The following is a 10,808-nucleotide window of genomic DNA, read 5'->3' on the forward strand; positions in this document are numbered from 1 at the left end:
GAAAATAACAACATGGAAAAAATATGACAGGCACATTATTTATGCTTGTATTAGAAGGCCAATATTTTTGAAAGCTGTCAATATATCTTACGAGCGAAACACATCGGCGGGCTTGTATTAAGTTTATTTCAGATCCGACGTTTTCGATAGATATGTAAATTCGGGAAAATCCCGCCCGGCGAACTCTCGTTATAATAACAATGGTGAAATACTGGAAACCCACCCAAACCCGTCATACGGGACCTTCTCATTACCATATAAACAACATGGCGGGAAGCTTTCAAAGGATTTATAATTCTCGCAAACACTAGCCAAAGGGCTGTGCCGAGTAGAAAAGCTGCCAAAATATTACGCCGCGTGAGACCGAGCGTCCGTTTAATTTGGATCCTCTAACAAAGTTCGATAATACTGTCCGCTTGGGGGATTTTAGGATTGGTGTCGTATGCACTTGCACATGGTTCAACCATGTATCATAATGCATTAAGAGTTAAAAGCCTTAAGGACTAAACTTTGCTTTATTACATAAACTTTATCATGATACGGTTAAATTAAATTATTACCATTATTCGTGGCTGAAACTGACTAAGAACGAAAAGTATGGTGGCTTTTATAATCTTTCGAGTTTATTAAAAAAAATACATTCGGTGGTAGTTATAAATGGTTTATTTTCTAAATTATGCTTAGTTTATGAAAAAAATACATATGGGAACATTCAACTTGTCATAAATTGTCCAAAAGAATTATTAAAAAATATTTGCGTCACTATTATTTGATTAAATATTTTAATAAGGGACTTCAGCCCTACGGGAAATTGGATACAAAAATGTTTTCTAACGCTCGGTAAAATTAGAGCATTCAATTAAACAGCAATGTTTTGAGTATGTTCAAATGCTTGCAGACTGGCTGGTTTTCTTCCCTAGGGAGTTATTCACAATACGATTTATTGGTTGGTTTAAGTAGTCACTTCACACACTTTGTAACATTTACCGTGTAACTTGCTGAATGTTACACAGTGTGAGAAGTGGCCACTCAAACCAGCTAATGACAGGTCATAAGCCTTGTTAATGCCAAGACTTCTATATTCCCTTCTCAAAATTATTTTTCCTCACTATTGCAACAAATCTAAATTAAATTATACGGCAAAGATTTTTGAAAAAAATAAAAACATATATTTTAATAAAAACGAACTACTTTAAACGACGTCACCAGATCATATAAATCGATCAATAATAAGAGAGTTTTATAAGATTTCCGGTTTAGTTACCGTCAACGGACCAATCGGCAGAACTGACAGAGAAGAAGCGGAAGAGAACTTGAGACGTCACACGCGAAGTAATTACAGAAATCATCATCATTCCCTTTCCGCACCTAATGGTGCATTGGACATTACACTGGTTCATCAATCGCAGCGTATCTTGATCTTTTTTATTACATAAAGGTAAGATTATTAGTCTCACGCTTCAGGTACCAGTCCAGGGACTATGAAATATTTTTAGTGTAAAAACACCCTTTCAAATAAATATTTTATATCAACTATGTAGGGTTCCGAACTCGAAACCTCTAGCATGGTAAGCCAACTCTCTAACCATTACCCCACGGGGCCGACAAATATAAAAAACAATAGCGCTGATAATTAGATACACACGAGAAAGCTTTTTTGGCTTAGTTTAAATGTATATTAATAAATAAAATAAATAATTTAGAAACCACTCAACTGCTCCATTGTGGAGACAATTTTAATTAGCGAAAACCATTATAATTATGGAAAGTTGTACTAAGGCACGGTTTTTAACCTAGAATTCAAGAATTTCAGAAAATCGGAAACGCCAAATACTTTTGATAATTTAAAATTAATAGAGCTTTTTTATTTTCATTCGTTATTTTATATTTTATATTTTAATTTATAACAAATAAAATGCGAATATTTTCATTCAGTTTTTAAAACACTGTTATTATTTTGTTGAAGTATTGACTTTGTGGTCCACATCACAATAAATGTTGATAATGTACATGAATAAAATCACTATTACACACTCTTGCGGTGGCTTATTAAGTCCCTCTTGCCTCTTGATCCTGCGCCAAGATCAGGACAAATGCTCGTTGGATGGACCAGCAATAGTCATTCCTAGGAAAAGATGACCAGGGTGGTTTACCGTTGCCTTTTCTGGTGGATTCTTCTGTCGGGGCTTCTTTCCCTTAGCTGGTTGGTTCAGGTTTGGAGGCGCCAGAAATTCGCCTTTCATCTTCTCGTTATCTGCAGTGATCACACCGTTATGAGTGTGATCCCAGTCCCATTTTATCAGGTCGCGGTAAATTTAATCAAAAATTATTTGTTTTCAATATTTTTGATTCCCCTTCGTGCCGCTGCGGATATCTTAATCAGTCTTCTGAACACATTCTGTGGTCTTGTACCTTTACTCCTCTCTACGAATACTGAATAAAGCTTTTCGCTACTATCCCTGGCCCTGTTATAGGTCCTGTCTGAATATATATATTTGGTGGCTTTGAAAAAGAATTTCAAGGCTTTAAAAAAGTTTTGTCATAATTTTGGCAAATTGATCCTGTCGAATCAATTTAATCCTAGTCAGTGAAGAATCCATTTCTCTCTTTTCCTAATCCAATGAAGTACATACTCGTATTATTTACGTCTAGATTACTTTCTTTCAGCATGAAGATGATAAGGCTACTAAATTACATAGAACTCCTTCGATCAGCTTTCCTTGTTCAGCAACGAGCAAATTTTTCATGCACGTGAGCACTGCCTATGTCCTCAGATGCGGTGTGCGGTATGTCGTAGGCAATCTGCCCAGGGTTCGCGACGTGGATGCTAACGACTTGGACTAGTCAGTAGTGTTGGTTGTGGAATGCAACTGGGCGTTTGCAGCATTTTATAGAATCACATCCTCTAACAAAATGTTACTCACTGCGATCCTACTGACGCATGGCGGTTCAAACCCCTATTATTACTGTTTTATTTAACACTATATGGATATGTTTTTGTGCGCCGGCTTGGCCGGTCGCACTTGTGCTTAGCTCCGACAAACTATGTAATTTAATAGTGAGTGAACCAAAACAATTGAACTATAAGGTGTGGAAAATACAAAAAAATATATCGCGTGTGTTCTGTATGAAATAAATATTGTCTAAGTGTGAATATGTGACTAAATAAAGAAAAGATTGACTAGACTCGATATTTTTGTGGGACACGAAGCGCGTTCCAGGAAGGGCCTTTGTGTGTGTTAACTAGCAGTGTAAGAAAAATTAATAATTAATCATTAATTTAATAAAACTAATTACCTAGTGTTAGCATGTAATCCTCCAGCAAAGTGCGTGCATTTATTAAATAGTTTAATTCCAACGAGAAACGAGAAAAAACAGTTTGTAAAGTCTAATGACTTAAAATCAGTGCCCCTAGCGAACATAATTCTCGGAAGATTCGAGATGTCGCAACATGTGAAAAAGTACGAAGCCTAAACCGGGAACCGAGACGAGGTGAGGGGCGGGAAGTTTGCACAATATCAGGGTGCAGGCGCGGGGTGCAAATGCACCCACAGCACAGGCGGCAACCCTTGGAAGCCGGACACGCCGCACCGAGCGAAGAACATCTGGGGATACACATGGCAAATGGCAACCACGACTCGGCCTTCCAGCAGAAAAGGATTTGTTCGGCCGAGTCACGATTAATGTTTAAGTTTATGACTTCTATAGTGATAAGTGACAGTAGTGAATTTTAGTGTTAAGGTACTTTGTGAATGTTTATACTGTAAGTCTTAGGAATAATCTATTTAAGTCATTTATATCAATTCATTATAGGTCTTGTGTAAAATTAAGTATTTAAGTAGTAGTAGAGATGAGGGGTAGCGTAATTAATATTAAGTAGGCAGGCAGAACGGGAGGATGCCTTTGACAAACTTCGATGAGGCTCGCAACCCGTCAGGTCGCTCCTTCCGTGGGGGCGCACAGAGGAGGAAAACGCAAGAATGCAGAATTGCGACATGGAATATAAGGGGACGCATGGGTGAAAAAATGAACGAATTGTGTGATGTGATGAGGAATAAATGTTTAGATATATTATGTATAACGGAAAGTTGGAAAAAAGGAAGCGGTTCGATGGAACACGGTGACGCCCTGGTTCTTTGGTCAGGTGTCCCAGATACAGACAGAGCCTGCCAGGGTGTTGCCGCGTTTCTATCGCCCAGAATGATAGAGTGTATGAAAGAGTATGTCCTTATAAGTTCTAGACTTATGTTTGTCAGATTCAAGATTGGATTGACGAGTATTATTTTATTAATAGGATATGCTCCTGTGAATTCCGACTGCGAATCTGAGAAGGATAAGTTTTGGACAAGTGTGATGAATGTAATGAATGGAAAAAAAGATAGTGAGAGAGTAATACTTGCGGGAGATTTGAATGGGTGGGTGGGAACTCGAAGAGACGGGATGGAGTCAGCCCTAGGCATGTTCGGGGATGGAAAACAGAATGATAATGGAAGAAGACTGCTAGAAGTATGCCTGGAATGGAATCTTTTTGTGTCAAATACGTTCTTTGATCATAAGGAAATCCACCAGTATACGTGGGAGAGAGGCAATGAAAGATCTATTATCGACTATGTAGTCATTGACTCTAGATTGAGGCCTGTAACAGTTGATACGCGGGTGTACAGAGGAGCCGAAATGGAAACAGATCACTTCTTGGTGGTATCAAGGGTAATCTTGTTTCAAGGATGGCGGTCCAAGACCCGCAAAATGCAGGCGCCTTCTAGAGTCAAAGTTGAAAAACTCCAAAATGATTGCATAAAAGATAAATTTGAAAGGGCCGTAAATCTTAAACTTATCGATGAATGTGTGGAAAATATGAGTATTGATGCAATGTGGGAATGTTTGAAAAATGGTATGTGTGAATCTGCTATGGAAATATGCGGTATAACGAAACAAGGAAGAAAGAAAGGTGATGCTTGGTGGGACGATGGAATAAAAAAACTAGTGCAAGAAAAGAAGGAAGCATGGTTAAATCTGCTGACAGTGAATAAAGCGATTGGTAATAGGTATGCAGAATTAAAAAGCATATATAATGAATGTAAGAAGAGAGTGAAACAAGGTGTGTGTGAACGAAAAAAATTGTTGAAAAAAAAAGAGGGAATCAAAATGACCGAGAACTTCCAAGAAAATATAAAGATATTCTGGAAAGCGGTGAAAAATTCCCGAAACAGTAATGAAAGTGGATGTATGACAGCTATAAAAGGAAAAGATGGGAAAATGGTGACAAATGATAGTGGAATAAAAACAAGATGGAAGGAATACTTTGAGGAGGTGTATGAAACACATACAGGAAATATAAGCACTGCAGCACCTCCTCAGGTAAGTTTAAATGCATATGATGGTACGACAGAGATAAAAATGGAAGAAATAAGAACTGCTGCCAAATATATGAAGAATGGAAAAGCGCAAGGTTTTGATAATGTTGCTACAGAATTTATAAAGGCGGGCGGTGAAATAATTTTTGTATGGCTGCACAAACTTTTCAACCGATGTTTAGAGGAGGAATACACTCCTCCAGACTGGAGAAGGGCTGTTGTTATGCCTCTATACAAGGGAAAAGGTTCAAGAGTAGAATGCGGAAATTATAGAGCAATCAGCCTTTTGAGCGCTGTTGGCAAAATGTATGGAAGAATACTGATTGATAGAGTAAGAAAAGTTACAAAGGATAGAGTGTGGGATATTCAGAGCGGTTTTATGAATGGAAGAGGATGTATGGATCAAATATTTGCTTTACGAAACATGACAGAAAAATTTCTTGCTAAAAACCAAAAACTTTTCTGCGCATTTGTCGATCTGCAAAAAGCGTTTGATAGAGTTGACAGAGAAAAATTATGGAAGGTGTTATCGGAGTACGGAGTAAGCGTAAATCTAACACGTGCTATTGCTTCTCTGTATAAAGACAGCACAGCATGTGTTAGGGTAAATGGATCATACACATCGTGGTTTGACATTCATAAAGGAGTGAAGCAGGGATGTGTTATGTCACCATGGCTGTTCAACGTGTATATCGATAACTGCATGAAAGAACTGAAAGGCTTAAGAATGGGAGCAAAAATGGGTGATTTAAAAGTCAATTGTCTTTTGTATGCTGACGATGCTGTACTCCTTGCTAATAACAAAGAGGAACTGCAATTCTTGGTAACAAAGGTCTACGATGTATGCAAGAGAAGCGATTTGCTGATGAATGTCGATAAATCGAATGTGATGGTTTTTGAAAGAAATGAAAGTATGACTAAATGTGAAATCACTGTGAATGGAGTTATACTAAAACAAGTAGAGGAATTTGTGTATCTGGGAAGTATGTTCACTAGGGATGGAATGACTGAGAAAGATATTGAAAGGAGGGTGAGTGCCGGGAACAGAGTGAACGGTGCACTTAAATCGACCTTGGCAAATAAATGGTTGTCACAAGAGGCAAAATTGGCAGTTCACAACGGAGTCCTGGTCCCATCCCTGATGTATGGGAGCGAAGTATGGACTTGGAAAAACAGGGATGAAAGTAAGCTGAATGCTGTCGAAATGCGATCTCTCAGGCGAATGTGTGGTAAAACTATGTACGATAGATGCACAAATGTTGAGATCCGTACATTATGTAAGGCTGAGACAAGCATTATCGACAAAATCAAGAAAGGAGCTCTGCGCTGGTTTGGACATGTAGAACGAATGGACAGCGAGAGAACGGCTCAGAATATTTACAATGCGAATGTTGATGGATGCAGAAATAGAGGAAGACCGAGAAAGACATGGCATGACCAAATCCAACAAATACTTAAAGATGGACATGTCAAAAGTCGGAATAATCGGCGCGCGTGCATGAGAAGATGTATGAATGTAGAGGAAGCGAGATCTGTATGCAAAGATAGAGTGTTGTGGCGTTCTATCCTCTCTGCCTACCCTTACGGGGAAACGGCGTGATGGTTTGTTTGTTTGTTTTGTTTATTTAATACTAATATTACTACTTATACTACTACAAGTAGTAATGATATTTATTGGCATTTATTTTTAAATGCTTATCGTATGTTTTAATAATTCCAATAACAAGAGAGTGTGAAAAAAAATGTACAAAGGGGTTGTTCTGTAAAAAACATATTTTTCAGTAGAAAGAGCAAGTAACTTTCAAAATCTGACATGAAATATGAAGAAAATATTATGTTTCAATATTTACAGCCGCCAAAAGATCCTGTTCCCGCGTTATATTATAATAAGTAGGTGAAATGCTTCTCGTGTGGTATTAGCTTCACTCGTACAATCTCTATTTTCCAATTTTCTCACCCACGAAGCTTTCAGTGCCCTGAAAATTGAATGTTCTCTTTGCCACTTGCGAAAACTTTGAACCGCCTTCGCATTTTCTGGCTTCAAAATTTCAAATAATAAATAAACGACGTTACCAGTTCTGAAAACACTATCATATTAATTACTATTCAAAATATGTATATATATCTACTTATAGCTTTGTCATAACGCTAGGTATCATTATTTTTTTATTATTATATATACGGCCTAAACTGATTACAATAGTTTCAAACTGAATAAAAATAACATAAAACTATGTAGTTAAGACAAACAAGGGCAATAAAATAACGGTATACAATATGTTCCTATACACGATAATCATAAACGACTTCGAGCCAAACCATGCCAATCTTTCTTCATCTCACACTCTTTTAGAGGCGAAGTGATCTACAAAAAGCCGGAAGATCTATCGTTTTCGAAACATTTCTCTTAGAAGATTGAATAAATAGAAGATATTGACTTCTCGTGATATAATTATAATAATAACAATCATGGTTTATCAACATAAATAATTATTTCTTTATATACTACATACACACTTAGGTAATAGATTTATCTGGATCATGTCTAGTCTGCCTAACAAGGTACAATCTGTTTTAAGGCAGACATTTTTCTGCAAAATAAACAAAAACATGACTACCTACTGGTTTATTTAATAAACAGTTATACAATATTAATGTGCACCATTTATTATTTTAGAATGTTTATAAGTAAAGGACAATTTATTCAATTGAATCCGGTTTTGCAATATTCTGATAACATATTGAATATTTTGGGGCCCAAAAAACTGAAATTTCTCTGCCCAAATTAAGAGTTTGTGGTAGACCCCATGACCCATTCTCTAGTGTGACTATTGGTAGAATGGAAGTTTTCCTTTTGGGATTTGGCAGAATAATGTGCTTTCACACACACTATTATTTTTTAAATATATAATTGCCCTATTTCAAAGATCTCAAATTCTTAAAATAACTTGACGCTGGGTTAACTGAAGAGTTTTTTAAAAACTATTTTTACTATTGATTTTTGAGCAGATTCTAGATGTTTTGATATTGATTTATAAGTGCTTTTAGTGAGTTACATATAAAAAAATACAGTTGTTTGAGTTTAATTAGGGATAAGATGTTACGTATTGGCTTGAAGATATGGGAAAGTATGGTTCAAAAGTTGGAAACATAAAAAGAAATTGATTGCATCAGAAAAAGGACATCATTTATAGCACTGAGTATTTTGAAAATGCAAATAAGGTCCATTATAGTTCTACGTTTCTCCAATAAAGACATATTAAGAGATTGTCCTTTTTCAAAAGAGGATAATCAATTCGAATAGGATTAGGAATAAAAGGATAATTCACCTTTAAGCTTTTGTTTAACATGCTGTATTTTTGTACAAGTTAATCATCGCTTTTTTTCCATTCGCACACAGAGGTACATAGCACACTGTGTTGTTTCGTCTTTTCTGGACAAACTCTAAGAGCTTGTCCAGAACGGACGAATTCGCTGCAATTCTCTTGCGTAATACGCGCGACCGTTGCGTCCAAAAGGAGCATACCAACGCACGAATTTGGGGACGAATTAAATTAGAAGGAAACATGGAGTTGAACAAAGCGCACTTGATATGTGCACTCTCTCTGGAGTTCACGCGTCAACTGGACGCAACAAGGCGTCTCTTTTATCTCGACTCCCACGCAATACGCGCGAATCAAGCGCGAGTCGAGAGTCGAGAGTCGCAGCGTACCTGAATATTTTTTTGTTACGTAGGCAGTTAGATGATCAATCCAACGTTTTAGATGCCAGTTAAGAGGCGAAAGAATATTGGAGCTTAAATCATCATTAAAACCAATATGAGCCATAAATCAAACCTGGAACTACAATCGCGGTAGGTAAGTGCGCTAACCACTGTTCCATGACGCCAGCTTAATTAACTCTCCTTGATTTATTTTAATTGAGAATAAATATTTGCATTCCTATGACTAACGCGCTGTAATTAAGTTGTAAATAACTCTATTAGAAAACGGAAATCATGTTGAGGTAGAGTGGGGTTCGATCTTGGAGATGTGGTCCGAGACCACAACCCGATTTGAACTCTGAATTTGCTTGCCGAGTCTTTAGCACTCGTCGAGGTTTCTTTCCGGTCCTATTGTACGTACAGAACTGTATATCCCATTTACATCGACTTTAATTTTGACTGTGTTATTTATTTTATCGTACATATTTGTTTTTGTTTGCTACTACTATAAGGTTAAAATACTGTTATTTTATTGAACCGTTATATTTTTAAAAAAATCAAAGTAAATTTTTTTTCAGGCTGCAAGGGGCAACAGCACGGCCCCGTGTTCCTACAGGAGCCGCCGTCCCGCCTGCAGTTCAGTAACAGCTCGGGGGCGAGCGCCCCTTGCTCTGCCCATGGCTTCCCGCCGCCCTCCGTCACTTGGATCGCGGCAGATGGGTCCCCGGTCTCGCCCATATCTAGCCTAAGGTAAGTTCAATGTTCAAAAAACTGTATTTCCAGTAAAAACACTCCGTCCACATACCCTGAAACCATTTTAAGACCTTAGGTTTCAATAAACCATTAACTAATTCAACAATTACTTGAGCATGTACAAATGTTTGTAGACAGGATGAATTTCCTTCTTAGGTAGTTATTTACATCAAAATTTGTTGCAACGGAGACGGAAAGCATTTTAAGAAGGGAATATGTAAATCTAAGCATCTACAGGGCTTATGACTTGTTAGTGGCTGCTTTTAGTGGCCACACTGTGTATCATTTTAAATTCTGTTTATGTTAAAACATGCACATTTTCTCAATTTTTCTATCTGCTTACGTTTGTGAAGTAAAACAGTTGAAACTTTCATCATGTCGGTGAGATTCATCCAGCTGAACCATTTTACCTAATAAACATCTCCTGAAAACAATTTTCTAATTTTAATACTTTGTCTATACGAGTTAGTTTAATTAACAATATTTTGAGAATTTCCAATTTCTTGTAGACATGCTGGATTTCTAGTAGGTGGATTTTTAGTAAACCAAATGCCTAGTAGGTGAAATTGGTTTAAGCTATTTTACTTCACAAAAGTCAACTGATGGAAGAGTTGAGGAAATATGGATTCTCAAACGCAGGCAGAATGGTGAGTGTTGCACAGTGTATAAAATGGTCACTTAAACCTATAAATGCCTAGACTACCATTTTCCTTACTCAAAAATGTTTTCCAAAAATGATAATATCAATTCATGCCCAGCGCGTATTTAGTGGTTTTTTTAACCGCCAACTGGATTTCGACCTGACTGTTTTTCCATGTTTTCTGTATTTTAACATCTATATTTATTCAATTTTGCCTTATTATGTTCAAGGTCTTCATTCTATAATATAATCTCCCATCTACGATATCCATTAAAAGTGAATTAAATCCGTGCAACGCAAATTTCTTAGAACAATTACCTATCGAAACAATGTAATCAATACTTTAGATATTTACTTT

At 36.9% G+C, this 10,808-nt stretch overlaps 1 protein-coding gene across 1 annotated transcript in view; it reads left to right on the forward strand.

The window, feature by feature from the left end:
• The window catches only part of LOC148271998 (cell adhesion molecule Dscam1-like), a gene marked incomplete at its 3' end in the record, with an annotated part of 29,819 nt that extends 20,012 nt beyond the window's left edge, over positions 1 to 9,807 (forward strand). The window contains exon 3 of the mRNA XM_088240641.1: positions 9,636 to 9,807. Within this exon, the coding sequence (XP_088096767.1) occupies positions 9,636 to 9,807 (172 nt within the window). The remainder of the gene's footprint in view (positions 1 to 9,635) is intronic.
• Between the last annotated feature and the right edge of the window lie 1,001 nt (positions 9,808 to 10,808).

The sequence above is a fragment of the Micrasema longulum genome, unplaced genomic scaffold (assembly GCF_059751315.1).
Source record: "Micrasema longulum isolate JH-2025_06_02 unplaced genomic scaffold, ASM5975131v1 h1tg002537l, whole genome shotgun sequence".
Classification (NCBI taxonomy): domain Eukaryota; kingdom Metazoa; phylum Arthropoda; class Insecta; order Trichoptera; family Brachycentridae; genus Micrasema; species Micrasema longulum.